Source organism: Medicago truncatula, chromosome 5 (assembly GCF_003473485.1).
Source record: "Medicago truncatula cultivar Jemalong A17 chromosome 5, MtrunA17r5.0-ANR, whole genome shotgun sequence".
NCBI lineage: Eukaryota > Viridiplantae > Streptophyta > Magnoliopsida > Fabales > Fabaceae > Medicago > Medicago truncatula.
Genome location: NC_053046.1, coordinates 16,146,723 through 16,165,438, shown reverse-complemented (window position 1 = coordinate 16,165,438; position 18,716 = coordinate 16,146,723). Strand labels below are relative to the sequence as shown.

Here is an 18,716-nt window from a genome sequence, read left to right as displayed (position 1 = left end):
CGACATACTGTTAGAATTGAAGTCCATTAAGAGAGTCCAACCCAAAAGATTAGTCCATTAGTTGGGAGAATCTCGTGACCTAAGTACCACACCGAGCATTTTTATCTACTCGATGTGAGACTCCTAACACATACACCCTGCTCAAAAGGTAAACCCTGTGTTCATACATGAACAAATTGAATAGGACAGTAAAGTATTTTCGAGTCAAATTCAACCTTTAAAATACAGTAATGTTAAATCTTTTGAAAGATAACTTTGTCATATATTGCGTTGGTCGTCTATAAGATATCTAGTTCAAATAAAAAAAAAAAAAATCTCAAAGTATTTTTTTTATATTTTTTTGTCAAATTTATTTATCTTTTCTAGAAGTAAGTATTTATTGAATTAAAAAAAAAGTAAGTATTAATTAATGAAAATGAAGTGGAACGAACGCGGGTTCGAAAACTGAAGAGAATAATAAAGGTTTAAATAGCGCATCTCTCATTTTCAGTTTCATCCTTTCTTCATATTCGCCACAGAATAACCAAAACACAAACAATGTACGGTTAAATTCAAACCAAAACCGTAACCTTCATCTTCCTCATTCTTTCTCTCTTCAATCAATTCGACTTTTCACAATGAACCAGAGCGTTCCTTCATCTCGAAACGTTCGAATCGGCCGAGTCAAGCCTCAAGCTCCTGGTAACCGCACCATCTTCTGTAACGATCGGCTAGCCAATCATCATCTTCGATTCAAGGTTCGCTCCATCCATTTCTTCACCGCATTGCACTTTTCCGATTTCGTTGCTCCAACGAAATTTTCGTAACCGTAGAATCTTGATATTTTCGGCATTGCGTTTTTTTTTTTTTTTTTTAGGATTTTAGTTTCTGGAACTCGTGTGAGTTCGTTTTCCGAAGTTGGTGATTTTGATTTCATGAATTTTGTTCAGTATTAGTATTTTTTATTACTCCGAAATTGATCTTGAGTGTTACATTGTTTTAAAATGATTATGAAAAATTGAAAATATGTAAGTATATGAAGGACTATACCAATTGTACAACATTTTCATTATTAACTATAAAGCACAGACTCGGACACAAATACGCAGACACCGATAGTAATTTGAGAAATGATATAATTCAATGTATCGTATATGTTGGTGTATACATAACTACATTGAGACACACCTAATCCGAGGAGTATCTGTGCTTCGTAGCTGTCAACACATCACAATCAATCATGTGTGTGACTTTAGAAGTGATTATGAGTAAGATAAAGTTATTTTTAATGACCTAACAATTATGATTAATTTATATTGTAAAAACTCTTTCGATATGAATTAAACCCTAACATTATTGCAAATGCATAATTGAGCATAATTAACTTGAGAATAATGTATATAGTTGCATCAATTTGAGGTAGAATTGGATTAAAATATGTAATAATAATAAAACAAAGAATTGGATTAAAATAATTATGGTTACATTGAAAACATAAATTTAAATTTATGCTTATTTTGGGACAATTTTTGGCTTGATTTGAGATTTGTCACTTGCAGGATACATTTATTGTTTGTCTAGACAAATTGCTATTGTTTTGCGATACACTATTTTATACAACGTGTCCCCAAATAACAATTTTAGTGGCACTATAGCCTATAGCCATGTAGCGTCACAAAATTAGAACAAATTGATATTTTTTGCGATACTCAATTACAAACACTGGTTTGAAATTGAGAAATGTTGTTGAGTGTGGAATCTTGAGTTTTAGATTTTATCAGCTGAGCCATGTTGTTTATGGTAGTTAATGTATACTTTATATTTTCAGAGTGAAAAGTCATTTTCTTTATGAACTAAGCGGTTCCTAGTGATCTCTAACAGGGTGAAAGAGTAATAGCATTCTACTTTGTGAAATATTTTGCACTGCTTAATCAACTTTCAGTATCTTTTTCTTCGGTTCTTTTACTGAACTTATTGGTTGAAACTTGAAAGAAGATAGCCCGACACATTGCACAGGAATATCGTTTAAGAGTGTAGTTTCAATCTAGCACAATTATGAACACACTGAAACAGAATGGAGTGTCATTTTGCTGAACTTATCATTGAAATAAGTTCACTTATATTACGTTTTCGAGATTTCTGCTTCATGGATGATATTATATTGTATATTCATTCACACTTATACTTTGAGATTTTTTGTTAATTGATATGCATTATGCCAGGGGAATTCAATATCCACTACAAAGTACAACTTTTTCACTTTTTTGCCAAAAGGATTGTTTGAACAGGTAAGTTACTTTTAAGTTTTTTGATTTTGATTCTTGGGAGTGTGATGCATTCAATTAGTTATTGAAAGCTTACAAGCTTGGGTCGCCATTATATGAATTGTTGCACTGTTGCTGAAGCTTTATTCATCACCTGTTTTTCAAAGTACATAGGATGATTGTTGCAGATGGCATGCCTTTTGTCTTTACGGTGTCATATATATGATCACTTTTCAGTTTTCACAATTTTTATGAATCTGGTTGGTTCTAAGTAGATGTTGTGTTAAGAATGCCACCCTAGTCCTGGAATATCACTTTTTTCAAGTTATGTGATTGTATAAGGCATTTTATTCTAGTTACTCTTAAATTAGCTTTCTTTCAATCATCATTGATGCAAAATCACGGTGGTGGAGTCCAGTGGCTTTTTGATTTATTTGGCACAAATAAAATGGCTTTTGGGTATTGTTTTAAAATATGTGAATGTCGTGAAGTCAAAGCAATAACGGCTCAAAATAATTTATTACTGTTTTTTGTGCCTGAATTAATTTATACTGAATTGTATGGGTCAATGAGTTCAATCTGTTTCTAACTAAACAATCCTTTTATTTAACTAACGATAGAAATTCCTGTTTATCATGCAGTTCAGGCGGGTTGCTAATCTGTATTTTCTTACAATCTCTATTCTTTCTACCACACCAATCAGGTACGTATATGTTAGTTAATTCACAATTAGATTAGATGGTTGTTTTTCTACTCGCAAGCTAAATTGTGAGAAAAGGGTATACTGACTGAATGGGAACAGGAGTAATTTATTTTCTTCAGTTGACCTCTTATCTTCCAGATATAGACTAAAGTCGACAGTAGCTTTTCCAGCTTGTTAGTTCTTATTAGAAAGAACCATTATGTTAAGGCATTTTATCTGTAAACATGGGCTTTCTTGATGCCAGTGCAGCCTTCATCAATGGTTTTATTATATGAGCCTCGTTTTTTTTTTTTGAAGATATGAGCCTCGTTTTTAATTTGTTCTTTCTGATTTCTTATTACTACATGACTACTTGAGTGCTTTCGTTGATAAATTGATAATTCAACTGAAGTTACATTTGCTGAACTACTCTATATGAAGCTTTTATAGATGTCATGCTGAATTTTTAGCAATTTCTAGGGTGCACTTTAAAACACAAGTAAGAAGATCAACCCAGGGCAAATCCTTGATTTTCAAGACAAAGAGTAACTGTATCTTAATTGGTGGACAATGTACAATTCAAACAAAATAATGTGAAGTTTACTACAATACTCTTTACAATATATATATATATATATATATATATATATATATATATATATATATTGTTTTGAAGACATTTTATCCTTCATATAGAGAGAGGAGAGATATAGAAGAGAGGACAAAATTCTTTAGCAGGAACACATATTTTTGTCTTTTAATTTGTTTGTTTATGACACAAGAAGTTGTTTCATGGTTCACTGACTAACAAGATATTGGGTTTTTGCGATTATCTTCGTCAACTTTTTTGTTGTGTTTTTCATCCACTTAAGTCAAACATGGAATAATTATTCTTGTGCTGTCTAGTCCCTTATTTTTTTGTACATAAAACAGACTGTCATAATTTTATTGATTTTGATTGTAATTTTCACATTGATTTTATGATACTTTGTCCCTTATACGACTTATTGCTTTGTCCCATTTTACTCTGTCTTTGCATTATACTTCTCTTCTCTGTCTTGCTTTAATTATTGTGAAGGTTACTATCAATATGTACTTGATCTGTTTGTGTGATTCATATTATTTTCTCTGCGACTTTGTAATTTTTCTGTAAATCAAAATCAGTCAAATTGCTGTATTAAAAAGATGAATAACTGTAATTAATAATTATATTTTTTCTGATGTTGTAGCCCCGTGTCTCCGATTACTAATGTGCTTCCTCTATCTATGGTGCTTCTTCTCTCTCTTATTAAGGAAGCTTTTGAGGATTGGGTGAGAATGCTATTTGCTTTCCTTGTGCATTGTTATTGTTTTCTTCTTTATATAAGTTTTCCACAAGTCTTTGAGGTCAAGGAGATTGTGGTTTCATTTTTCTGGTAGCATTTCGTTGGAAATTGCAAACAACAATCTTACAGGAGAAAGTTAGGTAGAAATAAACATTTTATTATACAGTTTACTTGTGTGCAGATTAACGGGTTTTTTTAACGTTGCAGATTAATTTGACAGTTTTTCCAATGTTTTCTATTTTTCTTTGTTGTTTGTTTTCCATTTTTCATGATGTAGTATCCCTTTACTTCCACATTCCTTGTATTTTCTTCTGTCTTAATTTATTATTTTAAAATACCATAAAGAGACATGGTTATGACCTCATAAAAAGGGTAACCTAGTACTACAAAGCTCCTTCCATGGTAGACTCCACTCGAAGATTGAACCCATGGGGAGTCTGATGTAGGAAGCTTTACCTTACCTTTGCATGAGGTTGATTCCATCACTCGAATTCGTGTTCTTCTAGTCACAGTATCAACTATCAACTCCATCTGTCGCGTCAAGGCTCCCCTTCTTCTTATATGGTTATGATTTAACATCTTGAATTTTTCTGATGGCATCCTTAATTAAATATTGTCGACCTTTTTTTGATCATGGAAGTAGTAATGGGCCTCTATTCCTCTTATTGATTTCGTTGATTATAATCGTAATCAAGATTATTATTATTTATGTCTATCACCTTTGTTAAAGTTCCCTAGTCGTAGTAGGTTCTTTTTCTTATTTTCATTTTTTAGACATATTCTCTCTTGTATATAAGTTTGTATAGTTTGGTTGAGTAATACAAAGTTACTCACTCTAAATTATTCAGGTTATTTATTTAGTTTTCTTAAATTGTGTTCAACAGAAACGTTTTCAAAATGACATGGCCATAAACAATAACATGATAGATATTTTGCAAGACAAAGAGTGGGTGTCTATACCATGGAAAAAATTGCAAGTTGGTGACATTGTTAAGGTGAGTGAAGTATATTTATGTTAATATCTTATTTTGACATATTTGCATTTTGAACTTGTGCTTACAAGGGTATCATTAATAGTAAAATGGTAATAGGCTGTACGCTTTCAAATCACTTGTTGATTATACTCCCTCCATCCTTAATCTTTGGACTTTTTAGCCTTTTGTTTTTGTCCCAAAACTTTGGTTGTTTTACTGAACCAAGATACAATTAAACATGCTTTTCCCTTTGTATACATACAAATCCAAAAGCATGGGTTAAATGAATTTTACTTCTATAAAACAAATTAAGGGTAAATTTTTTTATATTTGTCTAAATTTATTATTTCTTAATATGTGTCCAAAGCTTAAAGGAATAAAGATTAGGGACAGAGGGAGTAATGTTTTTGCCTAGAATCTCTGTTTTACACATTCAAAATAATGCTTTTTCCTCCTACAACTGATAAACTTCTCATTATCTTGTAAGAGAAATCCCTTATTATCATCCCTGACCCATATCTAGATGACAGTTGTTTTTCCAGCTTTGTGTCATTCAATATTAGTAAGAATGATCTCGTGTCCATATTTCATCCCCCTTTCTGCTATTTCCTGTGTGTTGTTGCAGCAGTATGAGTAGAGTTCATAGATCAATGTGGTTGGAATTCTTTGTTAAGTATGTGCTCATGTGGGATTTTATTTGCATATTGAAGTGTCTGTTTCTGAATAAATATTTCTTTTCATATACAACTTTTTTGTGTGGTTTTCTTTTTCTATTGGTCATAAGGAAACTGGCTGGGGAATTAAACTAATTATTTTTATGTTATCAAATTCGTTTGTCAATATTTTAAATTGTTCCTGTTAGTTTTGGTTGTAGTCTTGCAGATGTATGTAATCTGCGTCCACTGCAATTCATTTTCTCAAGCTGCTTTTATTGACTTCATTGTGGGTGTTTCTATTTACAGTGAAGATAACTTTGTTCGTTGTTGCAGGTTAAGCAGGATGGATTCATTCCTGCAGATTTGCTTTTCCTAGCTAGTACAAATGTAGATGGCGTCTGCTACATCGAGGTTTATTCATTCATTTCAATCTGAAATTGTGTTGTTTTGTCATTCTTTAGGCAGTCATTGCAGTTTATTAATCGTGGGTTTTGGGTTATAGACTGCTAATTTGGATGGGGAAACCAATTTGAAGATTAGAAAAGCATTGGAAAAGACTTGGGATTACGTGACTCCAGAGAAGGCATCTGAATTTAAAGGTTCAGATTTTATTGATTGACCTACATTTTTTGAGCATCATCATTGATTTACCTTCTTATAATTTTCTGTGATTCTATGTGGTGCATTTGATTTGTTATTGAAGAATACTTGATGAACCTACCAACTACTTTTTTATCTCAGATTCTCAGATTTTTCTTTCTAGCTTTGGTGGTAAATATAACTGTTCTTGCATCATACTGTTTGACTCTATTTGAGTGGTGTTGGCTTGGGACCTTGCAGTGTGCTCCTATCAAGGTCTCAGGTTCAATCCCCCCCGGTGCCAATCTTGGTGGGCTAGTCCATACAGAACTTTGCTTTGGGTTTAAATGGGCTCCCCACAAGTGGACGGTGGGATTGGACCCCTCGGATTAGTCGGCCCTCGATGCGGATACCGAGTTCCCCAAAAAAATGTAGAAATTATCCTTCCACCATGTATGAATAATTATTAATTTATTATGAACTCCTTATAGCTTTTTTTGTCCCGTTCAAATAGCCTAGTGGTGAGATCCACACTCCTTAAGTGTGGAGAAGTAGGCAATCCCGAGCCCTAACACATCAAATGTCCCTGCAGCTACCAGTTGAGATGCACTTACGGGGCGATTTAACTGTAGTTATGTCAATTTCTGATTGTTATGACGATTTCTGATTGTTTAACAGTATTTGATGCTAGAGCAAATTATATTTACCTGAGCTGAACATATGGGACCATAGAAATATCCCTAACAATACTGGTTAATTGCATCAAATATAATCGTCACACATTTAACTGTAATTATGACGATTTCTGATTGTTGGCTCATGATTAGGATGTGAGTTAGCTGTTGAATAGCTGTGATTTATCACCATCACACTACAAAGAAGAGAGCAGTTACACCCAACATACACAGTTTCTCTCTAATACTTTATGTCAACATGTTATTCTAATTTCTAGTATTACCATCACCAGGGACCTAATTCTGTCACTATTCCCCTGTTAGTTTCCATAAATCCAGAAATTCTTTTACATGGCATCTCTGCTGCTCATTGGCTGAGCACTAACTGGCTACAAAAATCCTAGTTTTTTCTCCTACTACTTGTGTATTGACCTTGCTATGCTGGTAAATTTTCCCAAACTTTTTAGGAACTCCTAAATTGTGTTTGTCCATACACTACAGAACTTTGTGTGGCTTTTCAAGAATGTCTTCCTTTTTGATTTCTTTAGGTATAAGGCACAATTCATATCAGAAATCAGATTGATATAGGTCAGTTACTCTTAGGCAAGACAGTAATGAACCAACAAAAAGGACTCTGCAAGTCTATTACAGGAAGAAGTTTAAAAATAGGAATTAGTTTATGCTTCTGTATTAGTTGTTTAATTTTCTTTTTATGGTAGTTATAGTTAGTTAGGTTGTTAGTTTTCTGTCATAGGTCGCTATGCTTGAGATTGTATAGAAAGTTCTATAAATAAGATTTTGCTTTCTGTTTTAGGGATCTGTTTGGAAAATACTTTCTTCCACTGGGTATCCCTTTTGAGGGGAGAATAGCTCTCTTGTGTAACCATTTTCTCTTGTGAATTGTGATAAATAAAACTCCAGGGGAAAATATTATCCTTTCTTCCTACTGCTACTCAAAAACACTTTACAGTCACCATGGTTTTTGCAAAACTTCACTTATGGCCCATTTAGTTCTAAGTTGTGATGTATAATTTCTTAAACAACTTGCAGGTGAAATTCAGTGTGAACAACCAAACAATTCATTGTATACCTTCACTGGAAATCTTATAATTCAAGACCAAACACTTCCTCTCAGTCCAAATCAACTTCTGTTGCGAGTATGATATATTTTTTTCTGTTATTTTTTTTTTTTGAGCTCTTATACCATTTGTTAAATAGTAATAAGCCATAACTGTTGGAAGTGATAGGACTTGTGAAGTTCACTTCTTGATATATTTTTAAAACTTTAGATATTGCTTAATAACAATGACAAATACTTATGTTTTGTACTACTTGTGTAACCAAACTGGTATTGACATGTTGAAATTTCCTAATTTTTCAGGGATGCAGCCTCAGGAATACAGGACATATTGTTGGGGTTGTTATTTTCACAGGACATGAAACAAAGGTTTCTACTATGAGATGATGCCGAATGATGATTCATTGACACCTCTTTCAAATTTCTAGTCCCTGGTCTTACATTTAGTCAAAATATGGTCATAAAAATGTAATTGCAGTGTGCATTAATTGCTGAAATGTAGTGCTAACGACATACTGCTGTTGTTCACTTGTTTGATGTTGTCATAAATCACAATCGTCATTAGCATTTCTTTCATCTCTTCAATTTTCACATGGTACCTCTTTGAATTTAGGTTGAACTTAACTCGACCCCACCAAATAGGCTTGTAAGGTGAAGGATACCTTTCACTTATAAAAGCTCTTCGGAAATATCAGTATCCAATGTGGGACTTTCAAATTCAATACTCCCCTCACACACAAGACTGAACATTTATAGCGCGACCCAGGTGCCCAATAACGAGTAGCTCAAATGAATTTAGGATATACTCCAATAGTGTCTTAGAATATAGATTGAGCCAAGCTCAATCCTACGAAACCAGCTTGTAAGGTGAGAGATTCCTTCCACTTATAAAACCCGTTACGTCGTATCACTATTCAAAGTGGGACTCTCAACAATACCAAATTTTGTGATTATTCTTTTATTTTATTTTACGAAATGGCCAGTGTTAGTAGTTAGTTATTATTTTTGTTAGAGAGGGGAGTTGAACCCATGACCTCTTTATCACTTCTATTCTACATTCCTCCTCCAACCACCTTATGTCTCCCTGTTCGTGATTATTCTTTTAGGTGAAGATGGTGTATGCAAAGGAGAGAACAACTGTTCACTTTCTTCATGGTTGTTTTGATATATGTGCATTTATTTGCAAGTTTATGGCAATGGTATCTCAAAATTGTGAGCACCACTTGCAAGTTTTTGTACACTATTTGTGATTTTTCCTGATGTAGTGTGGGTTAATTTGTGAGTTGTCTTGACTAAGTTGCTTGAAACTACTCGAGCTTTATTTGCCTCATAGTTTTTTATAGTTGTTTTTACCCCTTGTGGCAGTAGTAGCATGTTTTCCTTCTGTGAATGTTCATAGACTGTTTTAACGACATTTGGAATACATTTCAGGTGATGATGAATGCTATGAATGTTCCTTCCAAAAGAAGTACATTGGAGAGGAAGCTTGACAAGCTCATACTCACTCTATTTGCAACTCTCTTTATGATGTGTTTTATAGGAGCTATAGGCAGGTGTGTTTGTAAAAACGATCAGTACGCCTGTCATTCAATTATTTAACTGTTTGTTTGTGAGAACCCTAATGAGAGGGTGATGGGGCTAGTTTTATTTACACACTACATTAGATTTATTTATGTTATTATTAGAATTTCTACAACTATATTCTCTTTATCTATGAATGATGTTCGTGGATTTGTGAAAATTGCAGTGCTATCTTTGTAAACAAGAAGTATTTCTATTTGCATCTTGATTCATCAGAAGAGAACGGCTTAGCACAGTTCAATCCAAGAAATAGATTTGTGGTACATATATTTCACATTGAGATTAACAGTCATTTCCTTTATCTCTTTTCCTCTTGACTTACTTTCTGTTGGTTCTACTTGCCATGTTTTCAGGTTTTTCTTCTGACCATGTTTACCCTCATCACTTTATACTCAACAATCATCCCCATTTCACTCTATGTATCGATAGAGGTTTGTGTCTCACCCATTTATATGCCCTATAAATGCCGCTGTCTTGATGAAGAAGTAAATTTGTGTTTGTTGTTGTATCAGATGATCAAATTTATTCAGTCCACTAAATTTATAAACAACGATTTGCGCATGTACCACTATGAAACCAATACTCCAGCATTGGCCAGAACTTCAAATTTGAATGAAGAACTTGGACAGGTATGTTGTTCTACATTTAGTTTTCTCAAAAGAAAAGCAGTTGCAACAGCTCACTCGTTTGAGCTGTGGGATGTGTAAGGATTGCACGTGGATTCAAATATTTTCCATGACCAAACCAGACATATCTTTTCCAGTCAGTGTAGTAAGTCTGATATTGTAAATAGGATTAGAGAAAAGATTCTCTCCATGTGACAAAAGATGAATACATATAATTTATATGCACGGGCGCCATCTTGAGGCGGAGCGTAGAGATATTGTAAATAGGTCTAGTACCCGTTAGGATATTGTGTGATAGTGTACTGATTATATTTATTTAGAATTCCTTTCTTCGTTGATTCTTATCCTAATTCTTGGGATTGATTAGGAGACTCATGTGTATATATATGTACCCTCCCCTCACATAATATAGACAAGAATTTCAGTCTCAAGTACCTCTTTACTCTCTTTTTTCTCAACAACCAGAATAGATCTGACTTCTTCCTATGGGATCGTCTTACTTATTCTAAGGTGTCTTCCTTTCAGTGTCTGTACATGGGAGGGTCCTTTTCATAAAATCAATGTTGTTTTAAGTAGCTTTTTGATAGATTAATCCTGCCCTCAAGTATTATCTCATGTCGTTATGGTTGATTCTTTTTGTTAGATTTATAGCTTTTATGGTTTGGAATCGTTGTGTGCTTGATTCTTTTTGTTTTCTCATTTCTCCTCTTCCTCCATCACTTCCCCAACTTTTATATTTCTTAAATATAAATAACGCTATATATTAAGTAGTGTCTTACAAAAGTTTTTGTGTAGACTTGTGTGTAATATTTTTGTCACATTTCTGAGTTGCATTATGCAGTTTTACTTGGCTGATTTGAATAGGTTGAATACATCTTCTCAGACAAAACTGGGACTCTTACAAGAAACTTAATGGAGTTCTTCAAGTGCTCGATTGGAGGAGAGGTGTATGGAAATGGCGTGACTGAAATTGAAAAGGGAATAGCAGAGCGCAGGGGCATAAAACTAGAGGTAATACACATGTTCATTGAATAGAAGTAGTCAAAGGGTGGTGATTATAAAAGAACTGCTCTTTCTTTGCAGGAAAATATTTCACTCAATGCAGTGCGAGAGAGGGGTTTCAATTTTGATGATGCCAGGCTCATGAGAGGAGCTTGGAGGAATGAGCCGAATCCTGATAGCTGCAAGGTAAATCATATTTCTCAACTTGAATCTGCGACAACAGTTTTTAAGCTTTCAATTTTGCTTGTTTTATATGGTCTGTATATTTGATTTGTACTGAGTAAGGATGATCTATATATAGCTATGTACTTTTCTTAAGTGTGTTTTGTTTATAATGGTAAATTAGTCGGCTAGCTCCTTGCTTATCCTTTATTACAATAGTATAGGTTCTTGGTTGATATAGATCTTAGAAAGTAACAAGATTTATCTACAGCTAAAATATGATGGAACTTTAATGCAGGGCGCATGTATGACTGGGCTGCATATTTAGAAACTCAGTTTCCTAGAATTTTGTGTTTATGTATTTGAGCATCTGAGATTTTAAAAACTGCACAATATATTCACGATATCAACAGTTATGTAGCTCTATATTATATTTTAGCGTGTAAATTTGGTGCCAATATTTTCATCAAGCAATGTCTATTTCCTGTGTGACTTCTGTACTTGGAAATTTCTCATAAAGGGTTTTTTATTTTAGATAATGTTCTACACACCTGTACTCAATTGCAAAATTTGCATGGTAGTATATTGTTGGATGTTAGCTTTGCTGAAATTTTATGTGTCGATAATCTTTTGGTTTTCAAATTCTCTTCAATTGGTAAAAGAAAGAATATCAAAGGCCTATTTTTTGTTGTTGTAATAATTAGGTTTTCTGTTTAATTGCAACTAAGTCTTGAGTATAGTTGGTACGACAAAGCTTGGACGAGGGTCTAGAATTCTATCAGTTACTGGAAGAGAAGTTGATTCATGTTGTATAGATTTCATTTCTCTTTTACTAAACCTTGCCTTTTTTTTAAGCACTTAGCTGCTATTTTTTCATTTATACATGAATTTGGTTGCTCGGATGTTGCACTGTTGTTAGATTTGTTACATTACATGACATGAAGAAACAATTTTATTTATTTAATTTAAAAAAATGGCTATGTAGGAATTCTTCAGATGCCTTGCTATTTGTCATACTGTGCTTCCTGAGGGAGACGAGTTCCCTGAAAAGATCAGATACCAAGCTGCATCACCTGATGAGGCTGCTTTGGTTATTGCTGCAAAAAACTTCGGTTTTTTCTTTTACAGGTTCAGACTTCTTTTGTGTGTAAATTTTTGTATCATTTTATTTTTACCTCAATTTTTATGCTGCATACAGCTTATATGGGTAATTTGTACGAGAAGAATGGGTAAAATCTGTTGTGATTTATTAAGCAGTCTACGACTGTTTAAATAGAAGGGTTGCAATAACGTCTCTTCTTTGAAACAAACAAGAATAAAAAATACACATAATCCATGAGATCATGATATCCCCGGATTCTCCTCTCCTATATGTACTGCTATGTAATAGATATTCTCTAACCCAAGTCTCGAATACTGTCCGATGAATAATTGGTTGTCAACTTGTCTTGCTCCTCAGTGATCCCTTCACATGACCTATGCAGAAATGTAAGCAAGTAAAAAATTATGCAATCAAATTCCTGTGCTTCATGTAAGACACTTGATTGAAACGAGATCTCATACTCTGCTTGTGCTTCATATAATGTTTAGGCAGTCTTCACCTTACTAGTGGGTTTTGTGAGGATGAGTTTATCTGAAATTCTAAGGTAGTCCATTTTCTTTATTACAAGATTATAAAAGGGTGTGATGTTTACTTCGTCTTATCTTCTGAAAGCTGAGTCTGAGTTTAGCCTTCATTTTAGAAGCTAAGTAGCAATTTTATTCCTTGTACCCAGCCTAAATATGGACATCGATTCTTGGTTCTGGTACCAGTTTTTTGATAGAGCAATTGAGTTTTAGGGTGATTGCAGTTTGAGTTGATCCTAATCAGTATTATTCCTTGCCAGACGTACACCTACAAAGATATATATTCGTGAATCTCATGCTGAGAAGATGGACAAAATTCAAGATGTCTCGTATGAGATTCTGAATGTGCTTGAGTTTAACAGGTACTCATCTATCTCCTTTTTTGGTACATGGTTTCAAGATTTTAGGTAGCACTTGTAATTTTTGTTTCCTTAATAGTACAAGGAAGCGTCAATCGGTTGTGTGCCGTTATCCGGATGGGAAGCTTGTATTGTACTGTAAGGTAATAGTTTATTGAGACTTTAAGGTTAAAATTGCATGACTTTGGATAATAAGGTAATATTTTCCCAATCTTGCTTTTCACAGGGTGCTGACAATGTAATCTATGAGAGATTAGTTGCTGGTTCTAATGATATTAAAAAAGTTACTAGGGAGCATTTGGAACAGTTTGGATCTGCTGGTCTACGCACATTATGCCTAGCGTACAAAGAATTACATCCTGATGTTTATGAAAGCTGGAATGAGAAATTCCTTCAAGCTAAATCCTCTCTAAGTGATCGGGAAAAGAAGTTAGATGAGGTGCATTTTATCCTCTGCTCTAGTAGCTTTCATGTGCATATTAACCTCAATATTATTGTTTCTTGGCAAATTTTTGTGGACATAAATGGATTAGGATGACACTGGGTAGGGTCTGGATAGGGTACTATAGCACTCATACACATACTCTTGTGGGCATCGATTTTAATACATGTAACTGTCACGGCGTCACCTGCACTGCGCTTCAATTAACTATGAAAAATCAATCAAAAAGTAACAATGCTTCAAAAATTCATTAAAAAAACTATTTAAAAGATTATTCAAGCCTAATTATAAAGCATTACATATAAAACTATTTACCAAGTTAAAATGCAACATAAGGAGATTATTAAATATAACAAATTTCTTGTTTTTGAATTTTTAGAACAACAAATTCTTAAATTTAAATTGAATTTTTTTTAGATATATTATTATAATTATGATTATATTATAATTAAATGTGGGTATGGGTGAGGTCAGTATTAGGGAAACCCATTGAGTTTTTTTGTTAATCACCCATACTCATATGCGTTAAGCTGGTAATTGCCCTACTTATTGTTAGTGTGGGATCCCAACACCCTCTTATGCCTAGCACAATGAAGGTGCTTGAAGCTGCAATAGAGGTCGGCAAATGTGGATATGAAGGCGACCACGGTTTTCAACATACCTTTCATGTCTAGAGCTAGACATCTGAAGTGTGGGAAAATGTGGTTTTCCCAATATCAAATCTAGAATAGGCTCGGATACCATATAAAAAATTGTGCTTGGCACTCAACACAAAAGTTAGCTCAAGGGGTGAGGATTATCCAAACCTTATAAGGACTGCTATGTCAAGACACCTCCAGAAACACAGCATAATGAAGGTGCTAGAGGCTTCAATGAAGGAATTCCAAGGTGTCCACAACAAATATGGCTAGGGTTTTCAGTTGATCAGAAATAAATAAACATGCTATTCTCGTTGGAACTATATTTTTTATTCTAATGATCTTTCTTTAACTGCATATTAAAAAACTACTGAATCATAATCTAGTTATTTAAATCCTATGCACCCAATCATGAATGATTGGTGCAGATATGCATGATTATTTTCACATATTTCACTAATTGAATTAGTGTGTTTATACTGATGCCTATGGAGATAATATAGGTGGCAGAACTTATAGAAAATGATCTCATTTTGATTGGTAGCACTGCCATAGAAGACAAGCTTCAAGATGGAGTACCAGCCTGCATAGACACTCTTCAAAGAGCTGGCATAAAAATTTGGGTGCTTACAGGGGACAAGATTGAAACAGCAATCAATATTGCCTATGGTGAGTCTGCTTCGAGTGGAGGCAGATTTTCTGTATATTGATGATTGATTGTTTTGTGCATGATTAAAATTTAGTCGTTACTTATTTTATATTTGTGTTTCCACCCTTTGCCTGCAGCTTGCAATTTAATAAACAACGAGATGAAGCAATTCATTATCAGTTCAGAAACTGATGCAATTAGAGAAGTTGAAGACAGGGTAAGCTTTATATTTTAACTTATATGTTTTGCTGATGTAATCATAGTTCTTATATTTCTGATTGTCAGTACTGTTTTATAATTTCTTTAGGGGGACCAAGTAGAAACTGCGCGATTTATTAGAGAAGAAGTTATGAAAGAGCTGAAGAAGTGCCTTGATGAAGTACAGAGCTATTTTAGCTCTTTATCTGCACCAAAATTAGCACTTGTAATTGATGGAAAATGTCTAACGTATGCACTGGATTCAAGTTTGAGAGTCATGCTGCTGAATTTGAGTTTGAATTGCCATGCTGTTGTTTGCTGCCGAGTTTCTCCTTTGCAGAAAGCACAGGTAAAATTCCTGCATCAATGCCAATGACTTTGTTATTTCTGCAAACATTATTAATATTCTAGTTGTTCTGTAGTGTTTATGTTAGTCATCAAAGGTAGTTCTTAATCAATTTTATCCTATTTAATAGACATGCTTGAGTTACTTGCCTTGTTGAATTTGGGATTGTTTGGCTTATAACTCCATGTGCTTACAGGTCACAACTTTGGTCAAGAAAGGTGCACGGAAAATAACACTTGGTATTGGTGATGGTGCCAATGATGTTAGCATGATTCAAGCTGCTCATGTTGGTGTTGGAATAAGCGGGATGGAGGGTATGCAAGCAGTAATGGCTAGTGATTTTGCAATTGCACAGTTTCGTTACCTTGCAGATTTACTTCTTGTTCATGGCCGGTGGTCATATCTTCGAATATGCCAGGTGTCTTGTCTTTGTGTACTATACAATTATTTCCGTAGCTCCTTTTTTTGGTTGTAGCATCCTTAAAACTTAGTTATTGCAGGTGGTGATGTACTTCTTTTACAAGAATCTCACTTTCACTCTTACTCAGTTTTGGTTTAACTTGCAAACTGGGTTTTCCGGCCAGAGATTCTATGATGATTGGTTTCAGTCATTGTATAACGTTATCTTCACTGCGCTTCCTGTGGTCATGGTTGGCCTATATGACAAGGTATCACATTCTCTCTAATCATCTGGATCTATGGTTTTTCCCCCCACAGAAACACATACTAGCTTTATTAGATGATTACGTGTTTCTGATTATTTTACTTGTACCTCTGCAGGATGTTAGTGCATCTATATCCATGAAGTATCCTGAACTATACATGGATGGAATAAGAGATGTCTTTTTTAAATGGAGAGTTGTGGCTATAAGGGCATTTCTTTCCGTTTACCAGTCTCTAATATTCTTCTATTTTGTGAGTTCTTCAAGTTTAAGTGCTAAAAATTCAGATGGCAAGATATTTGGACTCTGGGATGTTAGTACTATGGCCTTCACATGTGTTGTAGTAACTGTTAACTTTCGACTTCTGATGAACTGTAATTCAATCACAAGATGGCACTATATTAGTGTTGGTGGAAGTATATTAGGATGGTTTCTTTTTGTTTTCTTATATTCAGGGATCAGAACTCGTTATGATCGACAGGTTAATTTTTTATTTATTGGAGAATATACTTTGGTATTATCCTTTGGGCACAATTAACTCAAGTTATATTACATGTACCTGCAGGAGAATGTGTATTTTGTCATATATGTCTTGATGAGTACGTCTTATTTCTACATTATGCTAATTCTTGTCCCTGTTGCGGCACTTTTTTGTGACTTTCTTTATCTAGGGTAAGGTTCAAAATTGAAGTCTTGACTCATTTTTGTCTTGCTTGTTTTTATTGAGATATTATTATGCTGTTGCCTTGGAGGATCAATCTACTTCTGGAACGATAGATCATGATGCACAATTATGAATCACTTTTGCGTGGACATTTAAAATTCCCATTTACATGAAGCTTTCTTTTAAAATATCCAAGTTGAGTCATCTTTTGGAAGCCAACCTGTTACGAAAGCTAAAGGGTCCTAGTTTTGACTCTCAAGAACTAGTAAATTTTTCTACGGATGATTAATTGATGATAATATTGTTGTATCATGATCTTGTGGTAATCGTGATATGTTGTGCCCTTTGAGGTGACAACCAATTTATTTTATGGATGTGACACACACATGTCAATTAAATGAGAAACTTATGTCAATTGCATATATGGTAGTAACACATAGCTTGGGAGGGTCAAACTGATAACTATGTTGCAATATCTATGTTGCAGGGTTCAGAGATGGTTCTTCCCTTATGATTATCAAATTATTCAAGAACTGCATAGACATGAGAGTGATGACTCTGCCAGTGTCCGACTGCTAGAGTCAGGGAACCAGACTCCGTCTGACGAAAGAAGCCATGAAATATCTCAACTCCCACGTGAAGTATCAACGCACACAGGGTTTGCTTTTGATTCGCCTGGTTATGAGTCATTTTTTGCTTCACAGCTTGGTATACATGCCCCCAAAAGGCCTGGGATGTCGCAAGACGTGCTAGCACAAGATCCAGGGCGAAGAATGTACAAAAAAAGTAATATGGTGTTGGATGGTTGTACATGTACTTTCATTTTAGTCTTAGTTTGCAAACCGTCCATAGGAGGAGGTTTATAAAATTAGAATGTGCCATATCAAATATTGGTCATTTTCATTTAGGTAAATATTTTGTTCATTTACGCATATTTTGTCTTTCTTCCTGTGACAATAGTTTCTTTCATAGGGGGAACTAGAGCAGCGTAAGGATTATCACAGATGTATATACTCCACTAGTTTTTGAAAGTCGGCCAATGTCCATTCCTAGAGGTTTTGTGAATTTGCTTCCGTAACTTTCCATACAAGTTTTTTGTAACTGTTTTTAAGTTTTTGATACATACAATCAGAATATCGTAGTCAAATGCAGCATGTGTCCCATATAGAAGGTAAATAATTACACAAACTATTGGTGTCTGGTCAGTGAGATGGGGTGGAAAAGTTAGTTACATGGTTAAGGTGTAAATGCTACGGTGTTTTACTGGTGCTTTGATTCTTGCTGTGGTTGCCTTGGTGTAGTAGCTTCGGTGCAGCTGATTTAATTGAGAAAAATAGTTTGAAATCTCTGAATTCAAAATTGAACTGCTCTGCAGTAAATGCAATAAAGCAACCCCTACAGAGAATTTAAGTCCGTTTAATTGTCGGAAATAGGCAATATTTCAGTTTTCCCATTCTTTAGTGACCTTGTTTTGCATGTATACAAAAGGAGTGAAATACAAGGGTTGTAGTTGGAGGATGTTCCTGAAGGTGAATAGAAGAGAATTGATG

At 34.3% G+C, this 18,716-nt stretch overlaps 1 protein-coding gene across 1 annotated transcript; it reads left to right on the top strand.

Annotated features, from left to right (window-relative positions):
• Positions 1–469: 469 nt before the first annotated feature.
• Positions 470–18,231, top strand: LOC11407613 (phospholipid-transporting ATPase 3). The gene is given in 28 exon segments (XM_003613437.4): positions 470–737; positions 2,202–2,267; positions 2,885–2,946; positions 4,155–4,236; positions 5,135–5,245; positions 6,214–6,291; positions 6,383–6,479; positions 8,184–8,290; positions 8,515–8,580; positions 9,643–9,764; positions 9,959–10,052; positions 10,146–10,223; positions 10,305–10,421; positions 11,283–11,429; positions 11,502–11,606; positions 12,568–12,710; positions 13,469–13,570; positions 13,647–13,710; positions 13,794–14,006; positions 15,151–15,316; positions 15,434–15,513; positions 15,604–15,843; positions 16,037–16,258; positions 16,341–16,508; positions 16,621–16,983; positions 17,068–17,174; positions 17,654–17,880; positions 17,883–18,231. Coding segments are annotated over 28 exon segments (3,621 nt in total). The 5' UTR covers positions 470–617; the 3' UTR covers positions 17,957–18,231.
• The last annotated feature ends 485 nt before the right edge of the window (positions 18,232–18,716 follow it).